Source organism: Pieris rapae, chromosome 13 (genome assembly GCF_905147795.1).
Source record: "Pieris rapae chromosome 13, ilPieRapa1.1, whole genome shotgun sequence".
NCBI classification, from domain to species: Eukaryota; Metazoa; Arthropoda; class Insecta; order Lepidoptera; family Pieridae; genus Pieris; species Pieris rapae.
The window spans coordinates 1,961,155-1,981,981 of NC_059521.1; the positions used below are offsets into that span (position 1 = coordinate 1,961,155).

At 33.5% G+C, this 20,827-nt stretch overlaps 3 protein-coding genes across 4 annotated transcripts in view; 1 reads left to right on the forward strand and 2 right to left on the reverse strand.

Moving 5' to 3' along the window:
* LOC110992518 (1-phosphatidylinositol 3-phosphate 5-kinase) overlaps window positions 1-14,850 on the reverse strand; it is a 34,789-nt gene extending 19,939 nt beyond the window's left edge. Inside the window, exons 1-23 of the mRNA XM_045630733.1 lie at window positions 14,422-14,850; window positions 14,165-14,333; window positions 13,917-14,050; window positions 13,675-13,826; window positions 13,309-13,392; window positions 12,626-12,759; window positions 11,942-12,058; window positions 11,511-11,564; window positions 10,922-11,080; window positions 10,132-10,252; window positions 9,105-9,213; window positions 8,601-8,712; window positions 7,742-7,882; window positions 6,877-7,471; window positions 6,216-6,360; window positions 4,532-4,649; window positions 3,876-4,053; window positions 2,972-3,103; window positions 1,891-1,981; window positions 1,473-1,672; window positions 968-1,086; window positions 328-450; window positions 132-251 (exon numbers count right to left, since the gene is read on the reverse strand). Of these exons, the coding sequence (XP_045486689.1) occupies window positions 132-251; window positions 328-450; window positions 968-1,086; window positions 1,473-1,672; window positions 1,891-1,981; window positions 2,972-3,103; window positions 3,876-4,053; window positions 4,532-4,649; window positions 6,216-6,360; window positions 6,877-7,471; window positions 7,742-7,882; window positions 8,601-8,712; window positions 9,105-9,213; window positions 10,132-10,252; window positions 10,922-11,080; window positions 11,511-11,564; window positions 11,942-12,058; window positions 12,626-12,759; window positions 13,309-13,392; window positions 13,675-13,826; window positions 13,917-14,050; window positions 14,165-14,333; window positions 14,422-14,706 (3,592 nt within the window). The 5' untranslated portion in view covers window positions 14,707-14,850. The remainder of the gene's footprint in view (window positions 1-131; window positions 252-327; window positions 451-967; window positions 1,087-1,472; window positions 1,673-1,890; window positions 1,982-2,971; window positions 3,104-3,875; window positions 4,054-4,531; window positions 4,650-6,215; window positions 6,361-6,876; window positions 7,472-7,741; window positions 7,883-8,600; window positions 8,713-9,104; window positions 9,214-10,131; window positions 10,253-10,921; window positions 11,081-11,510; window positions 11,565-11,941; window positions 12,059-12,625; window positions 12,760-13,308; window positions 13,393-13,674; window positions 13,827-13,916; window positions 14,051-14,164; window positions 14,334-14,421) is intronic.
* An 84-nt stretch (window positions 14,851-14,934) lies between these two features.
* LOC110992277 (ER membrane protein complex subunit 8/9 homolog) lies at window positions 14,935-16,689 on the forward strand. The gene is made up of 4 exons (XM_022258034.2): window positions 14,935-15,303; window positions 15,426-15,575; window positions 15,919-16,024; window positions 16,267-16,689. Exons 1-4 carry the CDS (start codon window positions 15,091-15,093, stop codon window positions 16,437-16,439), a joined length of 642 nt encoding a protein of 213 aa, XP_022113726.2. The 5' UTR covers window positions 14,935-15,090; the 3' UTR covers window positions 16,440-16,689.
* Window positions 16,690-16,827: 138 nt separating this feature from the next.
* LOC110992260 (alanyl-tRNA editing protein Aarsd1) lies at window positions 16,828-20,560 on the reverse strand. 2 transcript variants are annotated; one of them, XM_022258023.2, is made up of 9 exons: window positions 20,440-20,560; window positions 19,613-19,679; window positions 19,385-19,513; window positions 19,045-19,204; window positions 18,515-18,729; window positions 18,228-18,334; window positions 17,856-17,996; window positions 17,355-17,669; window positions 16,828-16,988 (listed from the first exon to the last, which is right to left on the reverse strand). In XM_022258023.2, the coding sequence occupies exons 2-9, from the start codon at window positions 19,649-19,651 to the stop codon at window positions 16,862-16,864; spliced, it is 1,233 nt and encodes a 410-aa protein (XP_022113715.2). In that variant the 5' UTR covers window positions 19,652-19,679; window positions 20,440-20,560; the 3' UTR covers window positions 16,828-16,861. The 2 variants fall into 2 exon arrangements, with proteins under 2 accessions (XP_022113715.2, XP_022113705.2); XM_022258013.2 differs by lacking the exon at window positions 20,440-20,560 and adding an exon at window positions 19,810-20,187.
* Window positions 20,561-20,827: the final 267 nt, after the last annotated feature.

The window sequence follows — 20,827 nt, forward strand, 5'->3', positions numbered from 1 at the left end:
AAACGATTTATTACGATTATTATGTTTTTTTATAGAACAAGGGGTAAAGGGGCAGTAGGCTCATCCAATGTTAAGTGAATGTGTTGCCGGTCTATAAACAAACTATGTTCATATGTTGAATAGGACCTTACCATTAGACTCCATAATAACTTTATTCTTAGTATTGGGCGATAATTTCTCCTGTGCGTCCCGTAACATCTTCTCTCCAGTTATTATGTTATCATACACATTCCAAAGACGACGAACCACTTCTGAAAAAAAAATCCCACTTAGTTTTATACATCAAACCTGGCACCGCGACGAATTCGTATTGATTTTTATATTTACCAGTGAGAGATGTGTTAGGATGCGCAGGCGCAGTAAGCGCTAAGTGGATTTGTTCCATGTGTTGTTTGAACACGCTGTATTCACGCTCTGCGTCACCATCACCAACGCTTAATGTTTCATGGCCTGAAAGGGTGTTGCCTTTTTTATTTAATCATGCGCATTCATAGATTCATGCCACCCAGAAAATAATATATGGGAGTGCTACCAGCTACGACTAATATAAATTTGTTTGAAAAGCCGACATGAACTATCATTTTCATAAAAAAATCGTTTAAGACTTTCTACATACATATTAAGGCATCCTGACTAAGAGCTCAAAAAAATTTTTTTTTATTGTTAATTAAAATAAGGAAATACATTGTAACTGTCTTTGCTATGCAGCTAACGTAGAATTTTACTGAAAAAAAAAAATCTATTTACTTTAAAAAATTCCTGAACCATATTCGAGACGAACAAATCCGTGACCAAGAAAATAGGACCCATCTAATGGACTTTCGGCTACGTGTCCATATCCTTCGTACGGTGAATCAATTATGAAGAAAACGACAATATGTCTGCGTCACACACACATTAAGAAAATAACCGAGATAAACACATGACATTTTGATTCAATACAAAATGGATATTAATAACATCTTACCTTTAAGCATAAGTTCGTTTAAATGCGCTATCAGCGAGTCCCGCATCACTTTTGTGTCATAGTCGATCGAAATCACGTCTGGTGGCAGTTGGATATCGTATGTTTTTATCTTATTGTACCTGAAAAATTGTTGTCTGTAATGTCGGTTTACGTTGATAGTTCATCGTGACGACGTCATGACAAAACATTGATGAAATCATGACAGATGCGGCGCAAGCGTACACGAGCGTAAAGGGACAATGGGCGTGACGGGACAATTAATCATGTTAGGTGTTTACTCCGGCATTTATCGATTTATTAAACATTGTCACGTCCAAAAATAACAAAGGTTTTAAGAAAGTCATTAATCCATACTTTCTTATATATCTAGAGGTGAGATTATAAGATACCCCAATGTTTAACAATTACGGAACAAGGGTACATATAAAAATAATATAAGCTATGACACAGTTTATGAGACAACATACTACTCAAATAAAAAGTTCTCTAGAGTTAAGATGCTCACCTGAAACAAGCAGTAGTAAGTCGAGTAACGAACGCATGCGAATGTTTGTTCAGCGGGTGCGCGCACAACTTGCGTCCGTAGCGCGGTGCCGCGACGCGCTGTCGCACGTACTGGGCCAGAGACAGCCCTAATGCAGACCGGGATAGAGGCACGCCACGGGATATTATCCCGCACGCTTCACAACGGGACCAGAACATTACCTACATTATATACCGATATATTATATAATACGGTATTAGGTAGTAGTAGCATTAGAAGAATCTCAACGCACTGACAATTCGCCCGTGAAATATTCATGATGAATACAATTCTTAATTATTGAAAACGCCGGTGTCAAATTAAACAATTATAATAATGAGCTAATATTAATTACAATATTATAATGAGCTTATGCGATGATAAAACCATCTACATATACCTGCTTATTTTGATCCTCCTTGGTTTTGTCCACATTGCTGTGACCAATCGTGTTGCATGTGATCGTTATACAGACGTCGCCGTGGACGAATCTGAAATACGTAATATAACTTTCCATAAACTAAAATATTTATGTAAATTTTAGTTTATTTTTTTAACGTACGTTAATTTTCTGGTATTGAATGCAACTGAACACTGAAAACACTATGTGTGAACTTTAAAATAAATAAAGGACACCAGTATTTATGTAAGTAAAGTTATATGCTAAAATGGGCCAGAATTCAATGTAATACAAATTCAAATGGTTTTTCATTTATTCATATATGTAACAAAATATACACTAAAGAACGTCAAAAAATAAATTGTATACATACATGAAATGCTTCTAATTTTACATTTACTGCCAGTTCTCAAATCAAGGGCGTAGAACGGAATAGAAAAACTGGCAATATACTAAATAATAAATTAAAGTTTATAAAAATCTGTTTAGGTTAAAACATAAACTTTCCGAGGGTTTTCAATTGCCTTACTTAAACACTAGTAAAAGAAATAATATATCTGTATGCATATTACATTATATTTTAATACATAATATCTATAATAAGCAATTAACAGAAACAATAATATAACTCAAACACAAAAAGCTAGCAAAAAGATTCGCAATACACATTTCACATATAACTAATAAATATTTATTTATTTATTTACACTTCGTTGCTAAATAAATAGAAATAACACAGTATATATAAATTACAAGGGATGCAACGGGCGGCCTTATCGCTAACAAGCGATCTCTTCCAGGCAACCCTAGTAAGAATAGAAATAAATAAAGAAAAATGATGGGTGCAAAAAGTGCAGAAGTTATATAAAAAACAAAATAAATTTATATTAAAATATAGATCCTTAATCTATTAGTAACTATATATATTATAATAACTAACTAAAACTAATCTTACAAATTCAAAAAAATAGAGAATTTACAAAACGAACAGGAGATACAAGAATTACACAGGTCACGATTGATCAGGATATGATAAGGTTAGGAAATAACCTTATCCTATCCTGATTAATATATTAAATACCTGCGTATATGCTGGTTCATGGGCACATGACAGTTGGGTGATGGACATTTGTGGTCTGGGTTGAAGCAGTACTTCTCTAAAAACGCGCCCAAAGATATATCGTGCCGACCGTACATCTCCATCGTCACTATCCTACAATTCAAATCAATTTGACAATCCATACAAAAATCTTCAATACACCGTTTTGCCATTGTTACTTCAATTTTTTTTGGGAAATGCGACACGGTTGCCTGCTGCTGAATGAAACTCGCTACTGAGCATACCCACTAAAACCTGATAACAGATGATAACAGCGTAGCCTAACGAGCAGAGTACCCAGCGTAACATTTAGTTTCGAGAATTATAAGGGCAGACAGTCTCAAAGAGTCTCAATACACAGTTAAATCTTTATTTTGAAAGAGATGACATTTTGTTATCGTACCTGTTATGCATACACTGAGGCATTCCTACCAACGCAATGGTACATACCACGTTAAAAATATCAATAATTTATAAGCATATCGATAGTAAATTATTATTTAAAAAATGTGAGCTGTCACGGGACGCCTGGCAGATGTGAAACATCGACATTATTTTGTAAAAGTAATATGCAGAAAAGAACAGATTGTGATAGGAACTAAATATGTCATAATGATAAAATCAAATAAAAATATTTTACATTTATTTTTTATATTTTATATTTATTTATTATAAATTTCACATTAAAAATATTATTCAAATATTTTTAATGTGAAATTTACTACTGCATTTAGACTGTATATCATATAGCGTGGCGACGCGTCGCCACGGCATGCGTCGCCACGCCAGAAATCGGTTTTACGTGCGGCTATAGATGTTTCACATCAAAAATATTAATAACACGTCCAATGCGTGATACTGAGGCAAATAAACCAGGTAAACTTACCAGGGATTTACACAAAAGTCTGGAACATTAGGAGACTTATTGCAATAACTGTATAACAATAAACTCAGTCTCTGATGGTTTTCTGGGTCCAAGGGGTCCAAAGACTCCTTCTTTTTGTTTGTCTCTACCTCTCTCAGTACCGGCTTAACAACCGATGGATTGTATTGCGGACATTCCGCTGAAAATACATTTTTCGAGATTTTAAAGAATTTACTGGATAATTAGTTTCTTAGTAAGCATACTCAAGCAAGCAAGTGAAGAAGTAGGCCTGAATTCGAATGAAAAAAAAAAATTATTTCAACATTTGTACTGCATTGTGAAAATGGCTACTTTTCGGAAGCGATTACTCTGTATCCCATATATTTCAACATCTGTTTCAACACCAGGCCATGTATTCTCTTTCGTATATTATCCCAATACAACATATTTTATACTGTTCTTTTTAATTACTTCTTTTGCTTCTCGTATATCTTGAAACTGTACTGACGTAAAAAGCGTACCAATTCTTAAAAAGCCGGCAATGCACTCGCGAGCACTCTGGCATTCAGAGTGTCCATGGGCGGTGGTATGACTTAACATCAGGTGAGCATCCTGCCCGTTTGCCCCCTGTTCTATAAATAAAAACGTATACGAATAGTATTGAAATGATTTCTTACGTTTATGTTTATCAGCAACAAGCCGGCAACCAGTCGCTCTGAAGTTAGCAAGCATTCGTTTTACGGACAAATCATCGGCCGGTGCTGTTATCGCTGTCTTCACGAAAGGGTGGGGCTCCTTAATCAAAATCACTGAATTGAATATCCTATGTACGTGTTATTTATTAATTATACTCCATTAAAAAATCGTTAATTTTCACACTTTTTCGCACATATAATACATTTTATTTCAAAAAATAAATAAATAAATCACTGGCACTACAAACTTTTGAGGTTTGGGCTTCAGATTTTTATATCTGTTTCATGATAATTGTCAATCTAATAGGCATGTAGGTGATCAGCCTCCTGTGCCTGACACCGTTGACTTTTTGGGTCTAAGGCAAACCGGTTTCCTCACGATGCTCTCCGTTCAAGAGAATGTTCAATATTGCGCATATTATTCACAAATATATATTGTTACGAAGACGGGTCAACTGCAATGTTTTTAGATTTTTCCACTACTTAGAGAACTTTTCAGCAGGCTGAAATATGAATTATGACCGTTTCAGGAGAGGATCAATCACATATAAGAAAATCAAAATTTACATAATGTTGCCTTAGTTTTCAGGAGGCTGAAACATTTTTTCAGTCGATTTCAGAACACGTATAGACGAATGGTACACTTTTCAGCAGACCCGTTTTCAGGCGTTTTCAGGCCTGGTTATACCCCTTTGATGAAGGAATATTCTAGAACGAATTTTCTAGGTGTGGGACAAGCACTGTTTGATACGCGAAAGAGAGAAAAGTTAAGAACCTTCTAGAATCTAGACCGAGAACTCTAGAACGTCGTACGACAAGCACGTAGCAGTGTGCGAAAGAGATAGCAAGTACGCGCGTTCTAGAATTAGGCGATCGCTACTCAGTAGCGCTCCCGCCTTGAAAGTTCTCGTAAACATCGGAAACATCGTTCGAGATTCTTCCCAGGGATATATAAGCGAGCCAAAACGCGACCACTCAGTTCAGTTTTGAATGCGATTCGAAGCGATAAACAGCGAAGAGAAAAAGTGCGATTAAGTGAAGACTAGTGATACAGTACTGAGTAATTTAAGTGATTAGTGACAGTGTTTCATTGTGTGTGTTATTAGTGCTTTTCTGTGCGTAATTTACAGATATTAGTGTAAACGAATTCCTCGTAGATTTTATTAAAATAAACCCTTGAATAAATCGACGGCAGTTTCTATCCGATCCCCTAGCTCGTAACAATATAGACAGAAAGTCTATATATATAATCGTGGAATCTAATAATAGTGGAAAGGACAGACTTATTTTGCAATACAAAAAAAGAGCTAAATAAAAAAGCAAAAAAAAACTTTTCGAAAATATAAAATAATGAATCAGAACTATAATACAAACATGAGTTGTCTTATTAAGAAAAAAAAAGTATTATAGATAAAAAATAATAAAACGTATACATCATTTTAAGGGACGATAGGTAAACGAGCAAGCAAGCCACTTTGAAGAAAATGCTGACGGCCGCCCATGGGCACCTGAGCCTCCGCTTCAACATGCGGGTGCTACCCACGTTTATAATTAACGTAACCTTTTTAATAAAATAATACAATAATTGAGTTAGTTTCTATTAGTGTAACGAAGTCCTAACATATGTACCAAATCTTGACGAAAATACCTACTGCTAGAAGCTTACCTTGAGCTGTGTTTCCACCGGTTTTGAATCCACGTGGTGCCTCAATTCCCGTGGGGTATGGGGTGGTTGGGGCCGAATGGGCCTAGGCGGGGCAGGAATCACGATGTTAGGCGACATCGACAGCACTACGTCATCGGTACACCACCTGAAAAGTATCGATTTATCTTGAAAAACTGGTTAGGAAAGATATAATTAACGAATTTTTGACGTGACTACATCTAATAAATCTATTAACGCCGGCTGCGCTCACGAAAAATTCATTCTCATTGTCCCGTTTCGCTCATTGTCACGTTACGCTCATTGTACGCTTTCGCCACATCTATCGTTATTTAATTTTTGACTAAGAAAATTATAACATTCACTTAGATGATAAAAATACTTATACAATAATACATTACGCGTATTAATTAATTGTGAATTACAATAGTAAAGAAGCACAGCACCAAAGAGCAGGCAAGAAACAGAAGACTTACTATTTAATATTACAACAATTACAAATTTCAACACACAATGGAAAACAAGATTTTTATCTTTATATTTGATTTGTATAACAAAGAAACGATAACAATGAATAAATAAAAGTAATTCAATTTAGTTTGAACTTTTCGAATATTCTAATCTCTATTGAGAATCACAGATTAGCTGCCTTCATTTAACTTACCTTTCAGCCTTCGTATCAGCCTTTAACTCAGCCTCGACAGGTAGAAAGACATCATCCTCCATCGACACAGTAGACCTGAGCGGATCACTGAAATCCTTAATTGGAACGCCACAACTAAGATTCTTATCACTATCCATTTTACGATATTGTTTCTTCAGCGGATCCTCAATTTCTTTAACTTCAATTTTTGCTTCAGATTCATTTGTTTTTTCATTTTCTTCATCTTTTAAATCACATGAATCCACCTCTTTACTTTCTTCAACTTCGTAATTAATTTTCCCATCAAAAATATCACTATCATCGGATTCATTTGTTTTAATCCTTTCCAAAACAGCTTCACCAACTTCGACGTCTTTTTCAGCAGTTTTGGTTTCGATTGACTCTTCTATAAAACTCATGCCTGGTTCTGGCAGTACAGCTTCAATGTCCCCTAAGAAGGCTTTTTCCAATTTCCAGTTATAGCACGCAAGAAGGATGAATTTCGCTACTTTTTTAAGACGTGTTAGTTCTTGCTGAGTGCCGCCTCGTAGTAAAATACAGCATCCCAAATTAGGTTCGGCACAGCCTTCTAGAACCATTAAGGTTTTACTAGAATCTGGAATGGATTGCAAAATAATATCAAGACGCTCTAATAAGATCTGGAATAATAAAGAACGTAGATATTCTTTTCATTGATAACTTTAGTCCACTATATCTTTAAACCGGAAAATTATATAACCGTGATATAACATTTAGGAAATATTTTGTTTTTCCCCTATATGTTGCCAATTAAATAACTTAACATAGACAATTTAGACAACATGAAAATACTAAAAACGACAACTAGAGTTTGAGATTATCTTAAATAAAAATGAATAATACTTACAATTTTTGATACTAAAATTCTTACAAGTACCAAGTTTGGGCATGCCGATGCGTGCGTCAATAGACGCGACAAGATCTGCGCGTGCGCACCGCGAAACACGGCGTAATGCTCTATCGCGCACTCCTATTGCCAGAGCTACACCTAAAATAATAGGAACTATATTGGTACTAGGTTTTTAATTCTACTGAAATCTTTTGACGTGACAACGTCTTATAAATTGGTTTGCCGGGTGACACTTCAAGAAACTGCGTTACGCTCCGCTCACGTTATGCGCTCACAATGAGAGCGAGTGAGAGGCACGCGTCCCTTCCACTCGGGCATGGTTAGCCCGCCTAAGAGCGAGAGAGACAGACATAAAAAGTGATTCATCTTTCTTCCTACTATACGAATGAATAATTACATTAAAATTATTTTACCACTCAAAGTCGTTGTCACGTAAAACTTTCGCCCGTATACCGACTTTACAGGCAACCAATTTTTTTTAACCAATAATAAAGGTAACTCAGTAGATTATAGAATATTTGTTAAATTTTGATTTCTCGAAACAAATTATTGAATGACACATTCACACACATGAATATACCAAATCCATTACCAAATAATTTCTGCCGACCTGACCGATTTACTACCGAACCTGATTTGAAACTAGGGACTTCAAAACAAATCACTGAAGAGTGAATGATTTTTAAATGACTAAAAATGTTTATATCTCTACCCTTATTAAAACACTAATTCGCCTACGGATTACTAGCGATAACACTATTGATATTTATTGCAGCGTACATCTACATAAATCAATGAAAAAATCGACTTCTTTAGAATAACTGTTGCGATACTAATTATATTAATAAATCCTCACCCTGTTCCCTCAACGCATCCTGTACGCCGCGTGCCACGCCCCCCTTAACGAGCACTACGCGCGGACGCAGCGCAGATATTCGCGCGGCACATCGTACTAAATATTCTTGTTCCTGTAATTAGCAGAATAGTATCAATAAACCCGGAGAGCTGGCGATATTTTTTTAAAGAGCATTTGATTCAATTAAACCAAATAGAGCTGGCAAAAAATGATGATTACAGTACTTAAGTAAGTATTACGAAGTAGTTTTACTGAAATTTATCCCCCCCTCCTCTTGTCAGCAAAAGTAAGCAAAGTATAAAAAATAATAGTACACAAACGTATTAATTTTTAGTAGGAACCCACGAAAAGGCATTTCGCTGTCAAGCATAGACAATGGGTTATATGTGAAAAAATTACTGCTGACGTAATCACAAAGTAAGAAAATCAAACCTCCCCCCTATAGTGCTTACGTAATACTTGAACGATCCCTTATATCTTCGGAGCACATAATATAATCATTACCTGCATTAGAACAGGCTCCAAGGAGGTTAGTTTCCCCTCAACCCGTTGGTACGCGATTGAACAGTCAAGGAGTAATACAGTGGGGTTTGTTATCTGCCGAGGCATTGCTCTGTTAAAAGAATATTTACTTAAAATCTTAATATATATAAATCTCGTGTCACAATGGACTCCTAAACCACTTAACCGATTATAATAAATATCGCACACCACGTGCAGTTCGATCCAACTTGAGAGATAGGATAGGTAAGATCTTTAATTATTGTCGCAATTTTATTTTATTGCAAATTATTTGTTTATTATTTGATTAAATTCTAACAGATGGCCCTGTGTTAAAAGTACCACCGTTTCCCTTGAATAGTTTCTACTAAGTAATATAACTAAAACCTTAGCCATAGCAACGCTTGGCCGAGTCTGCTAGTTGTGTTATAAAAACAACTTTTAAGGAGTTAATTGCATAAAGTGGGGTCTTCATCTTATGGTCCTTCAAAAGAGCGTACCAATTCTTACAAGCCAATGCCCTCGCGAGTTTTCCGGAATTAGGGTTGTCCATAGGCGGGGTATCTAAAGGCCATTTTAGAAAACCTTTTGATTTCTTGCCCATTTTTATTCATTTGAAGCACCATTTGGAAGGGTAATAAAGTAATTTCTTTAAATATTTCTAACTTGTAATTTTGACTTACAAAAGTGTCTCAATGCCAAAGGGCTCACGAGTGCGTTGCCGGTATTTTAAGAATTGCTACGCTCTTTTATTGAAGTACCCTAAGTCGAATTGGTTAACCTTCAGGACTATAAGAAGAATATACAGTGTCTTCTGTATTGGAAAACATTTACATCAAAAAAGTAGACTCACAACCCTAAGATTCCTTCTAATCCAGACTTATATGTGCAATTAACAAACGCTGCAAATGTAAACATCAAAATGAAAAAAAAATGTGCCAGGCACAAAAAGCTCTCAATAATCTAAGAAAGGCCAATACCCATATAGGGTTCCAATGGGTTATTCTGATTGAATAGTTTTGATACATACCTATGCACAACATTCTTGGATATAACAACGCCAGGCACAACCACACTGTCTCGTTTCTCCCCACCGGGAACTTTCTTCACTTGGACATAGTTACGTACATCTAAGTCAGCGCCCATGAGATCTGTTGTATAATTCACTTATAATAATTATGATTGAATTACCTATTAATATAATTCAATAGCCTATATTTCCATACACTTGTGATTATAACTTGTAAAGTTTAAAGCGATTTCAAAGTTAGAATACACATTCGCGAGTTTACGAAGTTAGTTAGTTAGTTTACAATGTTAGCTAACTAGTTTACGAAGTTAGTTAGTGTACAAAGTTAGTTTACAAACGTTATTACTAATTAATTACGTTTACGAAGATTTAGCCAATTTTCGATTCATTGATAATAAATCATAATCAAATATTAAAATGCTCTGATACTCCACACATTTAGGTCAAACAACTTCTTTCTTTAGTCGGTTTATATAAACCAATACGCGCATAGGAAACTAATCAATTCTCAATGAATGATGATATTTTTTTCAACTGCTTACTAGGCACCATACGTTACATAAACATCAATACGAGTATCCAACAGGAAAAAAATTGTAGTTATGTAAAGTTAGTATGTTTATACTTAAAAGGCTCTAACATACGAATACTATGCGCTGACAAGTTATTGTAATGAATTGTGAATATACTTATAATATAATTAATAAACACAGTTAAAGTATTATATTACTAGAATAATTTTAAAAGGACGATTATTAGATTTAGCTATTATGCATGCATATCATTTTACCTGGTGCAGTAATATTAGCAGCGTGTACACAGAGCGGATACAACACATCAGCCCAACTAGAACATAGTGCCTGTCGCGCGAGGCATTGGCGAAGTAGCAGTTTTATATGTTCCACCCCTGATTCCTCTATCGCTTTACATATAGGCCGCACTTCGCTACCTTAAGAGAAGTTATTATTGATTTTATTTAGCCACATAGCATACGAATATTTCCTTTAAAACGTCAAATTTAATTATAGAGGACAAAGGTAGCGCAATTGTTATTTAACACCAAATAAACTTTTTGAAAATAAAATCACGTCCAAAAAAACAAAAGGATGTTATTATACTTTTTTTTTTTGTAGGTTAAAGTACTAACATCTTTATTTGTGTTGAAAACTCTAATTTAAAAATTAATTCATAAGTAGAAATAATTTGAAGTACAATTTTATTGTTCCTGTTCAAATTAGATCATGAAAAAATATTATTTAATATTGCATCTTTAATACTTTGTATTTGTATTTTACATGCACAATTTAATGTATACTGCTAACTTATACACTTTTTGTTTTGGCTTAAATACTATTGTTCATTGGACAAATAATACTCACTATCATCGTTTTCTATAACCAATGGATCCTCTTCTGGTGTCTCAACTGCCGGTTCTGAAATAAAACCAAATTTAAAATATTGAGAAATTACAAAATATCCAACTGTTACTCTCTCGTAACACGTGGTCATGAAATAGAAGGAACCATGGGGGCGAGCAAGTGAGAAAGATCGAGAGAGAGAGTGAGACAGAGCGAACATCGCATCACACACAGTGCTATGGAGCGAGAGGTAGGAGAGAACTATAGTGAGGAAGTTGGAGAGAGAGTAAAGGAAATCGAGAAAAAAATAGTAAGAATTTTTTATTCTCTAAGATTGAAACAGAAATATCATGAAGTTTTATTTATCATCAAATTCAAATTCTTGCTAATGTTCAATAGTTTTAAAGATTAATATTGATTTGTAACGGAGCCACAATATTCCTATACTTTACCTCTTTTTGTAGACTTTATGAGTCGCGCTGAACTATCGCCTAGATTCAGATCTAGACAATATGAAGACACACTTTCAACCAATCTGGTCGTTTCGGTTTCTTCATTGTTCTCATCAGCTGAAAGAACCAATTAAAACCATTTAAATATATTTTTAAAATCTGCCTAAGGGGCCGTTCATAAAATACGTCACACTGAAATCAGCTTTTTTTGACCCCCTCCCCCCCATTGTCACGCTGTGTCACACTTTTTGTGACCCCCCCCCTAGAAATATTTCGTCAGAAAACTAAGACCCCCCCCCTGCTGAGTATGATAAATTCTAGAGAAATAGTATTTTCATTTGTTACTGAATCGAGAGCGCAGGGTACGTGGAAACGTTACTCTCTCAAGTATTGGAAAAACAAAGAAACCCGTTGTGACGGATCGCAACGCCGCTAGAGTTGCGCCACAGAGCTAGCGCTCATGTCAAAAAATAATAAACGGCGAACGTCACGCTGCCCTATACCCCCCCTCCCCCCTTGTCACATCTTGTCACACTCGGCCAGACCCCTCCCCACCCCCTTGTATGCGAACGTATTTCATGAACGGCCCCTAATCATTAAATCTATAAAGTTTGACACATTTGACAGCGCTAAATATGAGATTCTAACTTGAGATACGAATTAGAATATGGACGTATATTTTACTTGTGACGTCAGGTTCGGTGCAGACCAAATTCAGGGGTCTGTAGAGGCCATAATCAGCGAAATGCGGTGGATCGGTCACTTGCTCCATATACCCTTGTTGTAAGAGACTCTGACAGAACATTGACGCCTGGGCCCTGGATAAAAAGTTTTGTCTTTATTCATTACCTTTGCCTTATATCTTTTGTAACTGTTTTTTTTTTTATTTTTTTTTTGTTATGTGTGTTTTTGTATAAGGCAATAAAGGATAAATAAATAAATAAATTACCCGCCCCAGCTTCGCACGGGTGCAATACTGATATAACACTATCATTTATCTAATCAGAGTGATGGGCAAAAGCGTTTCACGACTGTTTCACTGTTAAAACATTTGAACTATTTTTTAATTACGGGCGACACCGATACCGTTGCAACATTACAACGGTAATTTTGACGAATACCACTCTTTTCGTAGAATTATTATGGCTTCGGTGAAACAGAGATATATTATTACTACTTTTCACTTGGTTTTTTAACTGTAGCAGTAACTTTATGATTATTTAGTAGACTTACAATGGTTTAAAATCATATTAAGCTGATTTTGGCGCGTCTGTTCTAATACCCGCATAATAAAAGGAAAAGTTAGAGTATTTACAATTGATTTAAAAAGTCGAAATAATATTTAAACTGTACCTGACACTACCTACCTGGTTTTATTTGGAGTGTTTTCCATAACCCATTGTATGATGTCACATCCTCGCCATACGTTGCTATATCTCACTAAACGATATCTGAAACGAGAAAAGGTCACCTATATGTATGGTGTGTATGATTTTAAACTGAACAATTTATTTTCTTTGTTTTTAATAATTTTTGGATGTTTTCTTTCACGATACCAGCCAGTTTTAAATGTGCACATAGATATAAAGTCCATTGGTACTCAAATGGGGATCATGTATCAGAGTTAAAGCTCACACTGTGACACAAGCGAACACTGCCTTAAATAATAATAAAAAGCTGTATTTGGAAAAATTTCAATCACAAAAAACATGATCTGTTAAAATCATTAATACCTATGATGTTGAGTTGGCAGTGAAAATGATAACTGTCTGTAGATATCATGTATATCTTTAGTTGAATTTCTCACTTCACAATTCTCTTGCTCGTGGGCAAACATAAAGTCTCTATTTGATGTTGAGTTTGATTTCTTCTCAGGAAATTTTGTCTAAAAGAAAAAAAAATCATCATAATTATTGTACATCTAATTTATTATATTCTGTAATCTTTAATATTCCATTGAATTTATCAGAAATACCTGAAGGTTTTCCTGTAACATTCTCAAGTCAGGATATATTTCACCAGTGATGTCATTTTCACGTAGATAGCTCAATACTACATTACAGCAATATGTACAAACACGCAAATCACCAGCACACCCAAAAATTTGGCCTAAAAGAAAAGAATTTAAATTATTTAATTTTAAATTACCAAAGAGATATGAACATTTTAGCATTAAATTAACTTTGGCTTATTAAGAGGAGAAAAGTCTATATTAATTAAAACCTGGCACACGTTGACTGCAACATCTTGAACAAAATATCTGTCCACATACTCTACAATGATGTCTACGACGTAATGCTCCAAAACGTGCTGCACATTCATAACATTCCCGTGATATATCATCTGGCATCCAGTATCTTGCTAGATCTGTGTCAGCATATCGAGTGCCACTCTAAGAAATAAAACAATAGTAAAATAAGATAATAAATATATATTGTAACAAAATAAATGCATATTTACAAAGGCATAGCTGTACTTACCCCGGAACTGAAAACACTAATTTTTCTCATAACATTGCGCCCACTATCAGTTGTCTGGCTGCATGAAGGATCATTATTTACATCAACTTCTTTCTTACTAGGATCCTCGAGCTGAGTATATTTATCATCGCTCGATATCTTACTTTCCGGGTGCTCATCAGTTTCGTTTGGAGAAAATAAGGGTAATTTCCATAGTTTATTAAAAAACATTGTTACGCCACTCTGATTAGATTCAGATTCAAAGCGCGGAAACTCTGTGAGTTGAGAACCATCGTTTTTATCCATTTTTGTCTATACTATACAACTGAATATCATTTGAATAAGATTTTTTAATAAATAGCGAATTCAATTATTGTTTACAAGAGAAAATCTCAATCATGAAACAAATCTAAGAAACTAAATTGAACAGCTGACATTCGGCTTCTTATTGTCAAATGCAAGATATTTTTTCTGTCATAATATAATGCACTGGCAAACGGTTAACGGCGATTGGCATTTGGCATTAGGTACTTGTAGGATTTTGACACTTTGAATTTGTGTAATTGTGTAATGTGTACCCAAAACGCCTGAAACTTTATTTGTTATTTTATTAATTAAGTATACAGATATTATTAACATTAAAAAAATTAAAAATATTTATAAACTTACTGTTTTGTAAAAAGGGGCACTATGGGTGAAGTAACGTTTACAACTAGTGCTTATGCAAAAATGATTCTTCACGCAGCCAAATATCCGCACTGTGCTATAAACGGCATCCTTCTCGCGGATGGTAGTAAAGTTAAAGATGATGCTAAAAACCCAGACCTTGATATTGTGGATGTTATGCCCTTATTCCACCATAGTCATAACCTAACACCAATGGCTGAAGTTGCTCTAACACAGGTATGTGGTGATTTAAGTGGCTTGACTAATTTAATGATAATTATAACGTGGTCGTGTCAAAACACAATAGATCTTTAATAATTTAACGTTATTGTTTTAAAGTAGAATGTTTTTGCTTTCAGATAGATAACATGGCTCAGACAGATAATCGTATAATAGTAGGATATTATGCTGCTTGTGAAAACTATAATGACAGCAGTGTAGAGAAGTGTCCAAGTACAAAAATTGCTGAGAAAATAGCAGAATACTTCCCATCTGCAATTTTTGCTGTGGTAAATAAATGTCAAATTCTTGCACCTATCTACTTTATTATTTTAAGAAAAAATATATTAATTTTAAATAAAATAAAATGGGAAATTATCTAAATACATAATTTAGAATGTATCTTATAAGAAGAATTTTTTTTTGTAGCAAAAATGGTAAATTTATAAAAACCTGATTTTAAAATTATACCATGTCATGGCAGGTTTGCCTTTTGTTTTCAGTAACAAAGCAGGTGTGTGATAATAATTGTAATTATATAACCTCAGGCAAACATCCATTGGGACATCACCTGATAATAATAAATATGTATTACAAACCTTTATATATAAAAGTGCTTTATATTTTTTATAGATTGAAAATAAGAAGTTAGCCAGAAATATGACATCACCAGCCTTAAAAATTCATCGATTTAATGATGGAAAGTGGAAACTTCAAGAAACTAGTAAATTATTGTTCCGTGAGTGTTGTGAGATTAATTTAACAGTAAAACCAAACATTGGGCAACCTCCCTGATCATTTTAATAACATAAGTTACAAGTTAGTCTAGTTAGTTTTTTATAGATATATTATAATACATATGATATTTATAGAGCAAATCATCTCTCATTCAGAATCACAGTTTTACTTTGTATATTTCTCTTATCTTTTAGCTAGTCTATGTTGAAAATTTGTGAAATTAAAAAAAATTATATGTTTCAGCTCCCCCTCTACAGCAATCGGAAGTGTTAGAGTTAGTGTCACATCTACTTCAGTGGGAAGCATTTAAGGATTTGGTTGACTTTGACAATTATCTAGATGATATGTCACAAGATTGGAGCAATGTTGGTATTGAAAAGGTGGTTCAGAGGGTTACAGAAAAATTTGAGCCTTAACAACATAATTGTGTTAGTCAAATTCAGCTTACTTATGAGCATTTTTTCCACTACACTACTTTTGCAATTAGCCTTTAAGAAAAGTTTTTAATTAACTTAATTTAATTTATGGCCAACTGCGTGGACACTGGGTTACTGGGATTCATAATACTATTATATAATAATACCTGGTTTAAAGTATAGTATAAAATATAGGAATGATAATTTGTTGTTATTTTTTGTTTCTATATATTGAAGCAATGTATGAAATAGGTATGATCAATGCATTTATGTCAAGAAGACAGAATTTATGAGTAAAATTATATTTACTTCCTTATTTATTCAATACCTTATTTATATTATAGATACATATTTTCATTAAACCTGTATGTGTACAATAAAAAAGTGATTATTTAACAAAGTATATTTATTACAATTTATACTTAGTTGAGGTTGTTAAAATAATCCTCTATTAATTTCTTACATTTATTGATACCACTCAAGTCAGAAGCCTTTCCTTGAAACTTCCCATGTTTAAATGCACCTTTTCCTTTTAAAATCTCTGTAATCCTATAAAATAAATAAAAAATATGAATACTCATTCTTTAAATCCAAAATAAGAAATTTACTAAATTATAGTGTTTGCCTGTTTATTTTAATAAGATCAATGACTGAGTCTAATAATATGATGGAAAATTAACTTACATTATTTTTAAACTTTCTAACAAATTCTATATAATAATATCCACATATAGATAATATCCCACAATTATAATTGCTAGGTATATAATAGTTTTCTATTCGACTACACCAGTAAATAATTTTTCTACTGCTTAAAATCAAACTCCAGACTTTGGCAACATTGGGTTAACATGCTATGCCTACCAACAACTCAGCCTCTGTAGCATTTAGAGAATTGTTTTAATAAATACTTACTGTGCTCCTAATACATTACAATGTTCCTCTGGTCCTTGAATAATAATTTGACCTTCTTTAGGTTTATCAGGTTCCTCAGAAGCACAAAATATAAAGAGGCCCTCCTTATCCAATCCTTTACAAATGGCCCTATTGAATTCGGGTGTTGCTTCTTTTTTAAACATGAACACATATTTAGGCTTAGGATGTTTGTTTATAACCCTCTCAATTTCATATTGAGCCAATTCACTAAGAACGTTTTGTAGGTTTTTGTTAACTGTTTTAAAATTTTTCTGCAATTTTTGAATAAGTTCTTCATGTCTTGTAGGATCGTTCCTGAAATAGAATTTATCAAAGTAAGCTTGAAATCTATCACAAATCTTTAAATTCATAATAATTGCCAGAAAAACAATTTATGAGTCATCTTATTAAAAAAAAACCGTGGAACTTGAAGTTAACTTATATGTGGACTGCTATAGATCACAACTATATAATTCTTAAATGTTTAAAGAAAATATTTACTTCAATATTCCAGTTAGAGCTTTCTCCTTGTCCAACATATTTTGGAACATGTTTATTACACGATTTCCAACCAAAAATCTCAAATTAGTCTTCCCTTTCTTGCCTGGTTCTGCACCTAACAGTTTAATAACTTGTAATTGACTGAAATAAGTAAATATAATGTAGGATAGTTCAGGTGGTATTATTATAGAGAAAATGTATATTATTACTATTTTACTATTTTGGCATTAGTCTTAAATACTTATTATTCAGTGAAGGTCTCTTAGACAATTTTATGAATTATATATTGCCACTTATTTCTCAAGTGGCAGTTGCTGTAGCGAAATGGAGACACTATAATGTTATGAATAGATGTATTCAACAATCCATTACCTTAAATTTGATACATGAGTACCACAGCACATATTTTCATCAACATCACCAATACATATAATTCTGATTGTGTCCATACAATCATTTGGCAAGCCCCGTAAATGTGCCTGTAATGCAAAATATTAAATATTAATAATATATATATAGGATTAATAAATATGTATTTCATAATTAATATCCTGCTCAGTGTAAGGACACCTATGTCTTAATTATATCCTTATTATGAAGTTGTTACGCCTTAAAAAGACTGTTATATGAAAGAAATATGCTGAAAATTACATGCTTACCTTATCTAAATTGGGATCATTTGCTTTACATAACTTAACTTTAACGGGTAATGCTGATTGTATTAATGAATTACATCTTTGTTCTACACTTTGTAATATTTTGGGATCAACACTTGGTGTATCTATTTCAATGTAACTGTCATCAGAACCAAGCCACCAGCTTGTTGTTGGTAAATCATGCTCATTCTCTAATATAGCTGATAGCAGGTGTTGTCCTGTTAAAATAGAATGTGTACTAGAATAATAATAATCAGTTTGCTAAAATTTGTCTTTAAAACCGATAGTCATAACAGCTGATGATGTTGTTATTAAGTACCTAATGCAATAGAAATCAGCCAGGACCTCTATGGTTTAGGCCAATATAACCAGTATCTTGTTCTAAACAACATGGTCGTAAATGATATGTTTAAACTCTTTTAAACTTATAGTTAACTTTAAGATTTTATATTATTTACTTAACATAATTTCACACAAAAACCTACTTTACTATACCTTAAAGAAATGTAAATTATCTATTAGGCTTTTATTACCTGAATGTTGTTGCATGTGGTCAAATCTCCTTTCCCAATTTATTTTTAGAGTAACATTAGTTCCAACTTCGATTGGCTCCTTGGTGAAGTGAAGAGCTTCCTCACCCTTTCGAAGAACTTGCAAGACTTCTACTTCATTTATCCACCCCAAATCATGTGGCTTTAAAACAAAAGCGCTAATAATTTAGGTTAGTTCTATACTAAAAATAATTAAAGTTTCACCAAGTAATAAAGCCTGCTTAACACAATACTTGAACTTAACACAAATTGACTTTCAAATAATGGATAATGTTAACCATCCTTCAGTTTTATCTGTAATTACACACAAAAGATTGCTTACTTGACCACCTCCAGCTGGGAAAATAATTGTGTTCTCAACTGTTATTTGGTAACCCTGGAAGTTTGTTGATTTGCCATATTCTACTATTGGCTCCGAAGTTGACTCGCATTTAACCACTTTAGAAGTAAACTGCGAATGAACCAAAATAGTTATTTACATTATTACTGCGATATCAATTATTATGGATATTAAATGCAAACAATAATAAGTAACATTAAACTTACTCACCTCTTTTAAAAAGCTATCTTCTTGGCATTTAAATACCATTTTGACCGGCACCAAAATTATTTAATTACTGCGAAAAATATTTATGTAATCAATATTTTTTTAAATATTCAGAATACGTATTCGAAATATTAGGTAGGAACTAGGAACACAATCAGAATTCAGAATCACTTCGAAATCGGAAAATCTAAATACACCACCTTTTTTTTAAACTAGCTGTTCTCTCCGGTTCTTCTCGCAATAATTTGATCGTAGCTCGATATTCTATAGCATAAAGCTCGTCTTGAAAAACTTTTAAATGCAAAAAGACTATTTTGTTGCTATGCTACATTGATAATATAATACAAGTCGTCGGAAATATCTGCGAACCTGGCTTAATGACGTCATACAAACTGGAGAGATAGCAAAAAAATTGAAGATGTAAAAATAAAAAATATTTTATTTGTGTACTTATTTTTATTGAGTTTTATGTAGTCCTACCCATCTTACATACAGCACTAAATAGGTAGTTTATGTAATATTTCACCAAACAGAGAAACAATAAACACTAAAATGCGATTACGAAAGCAAGAATAATACACGTGCATCGGCGATTGCGTTGGCAACGGTACTGGATAGGCGAAAACGGGGCGGGGTGCGGGGAAGCGCATTCCAGCGAGGTTCGCAGATATTTCCGACGGCTTGTAATAATAATATGATGTTAATCTTTAAAAGCGTAGTACATCACTTTGCTGTATTGTCAATAATTTCCGTAGAGTAGGCAACATAGGAATTTTTATTAGTCTTTTCACACCTTGGGTTTCACTGTTGTAATTTCATTCAGTACTTACAGTTAAAAACCGTAACTGGTTTTGAAAATTTCATACGGTTCTTTTTAAATAGCATATTTTTATCAGAGATAACGTAGGTCTTCGATACTATTCATGATTCAATGTAGCTATGTAAGCCAACAAACAAACAATCAAAATTTTCCTCTTTATAATATTAATATACTAAAGACATCCAAAACCACAGACTATATAGATAATAGACACAGGTTGTTTAAAACTATTACAATCACTTATTAGTGTATCTGTAGAATTATGTATACATATTATACAGGATTATTGTTAATACTGTATATTTGCTATGCCATCTATTTATAATTTTCAACTCTGTATACATAATACATTTTTGTGTTATCCTGTTTTTTAGCTTTTTTTTAAAACAGAAAGTCAA

Coding starts and splice junctions, on each gene's coding strand:
- LOC110992277 (XM_022258034.2), top strand. CDS start 15,091: ATGGGTGAAGTAACGTTTACAACTAGTGCTTATGCAAAAATGATTCTT. Junction 15,576..15,918: donor CATCTGCAATTTTTGCTGTG/GTAAATAAATGT, acceptor TATTTTTTATAG/ATTGAAAATAAGAAGTTAGC. Junction 16,025..16,266: donor AACTAGTAAATTATTGTTCC/GTGAGTGTTGTG, acceptor TATATGTTTCAG/CTCCCCCTCTACAGCAATCG.
- LOC110992260 (XM_022258023.2), bottom strand. CDS start 19,651: ATGGTATTTAAATGCCAAGAAGATAGCTTTTTAAAAGAG. Junction 18,335..18,514: donor ATGATCCCAATTTAGATAAG/GTAAGCATGTAA, acceptor TTTGCATTACAG/GCACATTTACGGGGCTTGCC. Junction 17,997..18,227: donor ACTCATGTATCAAATTTAAG/GTAATGGATTGT, acceptor TACTTATTTCAG/TCAATTACAAGTTATTAAAC.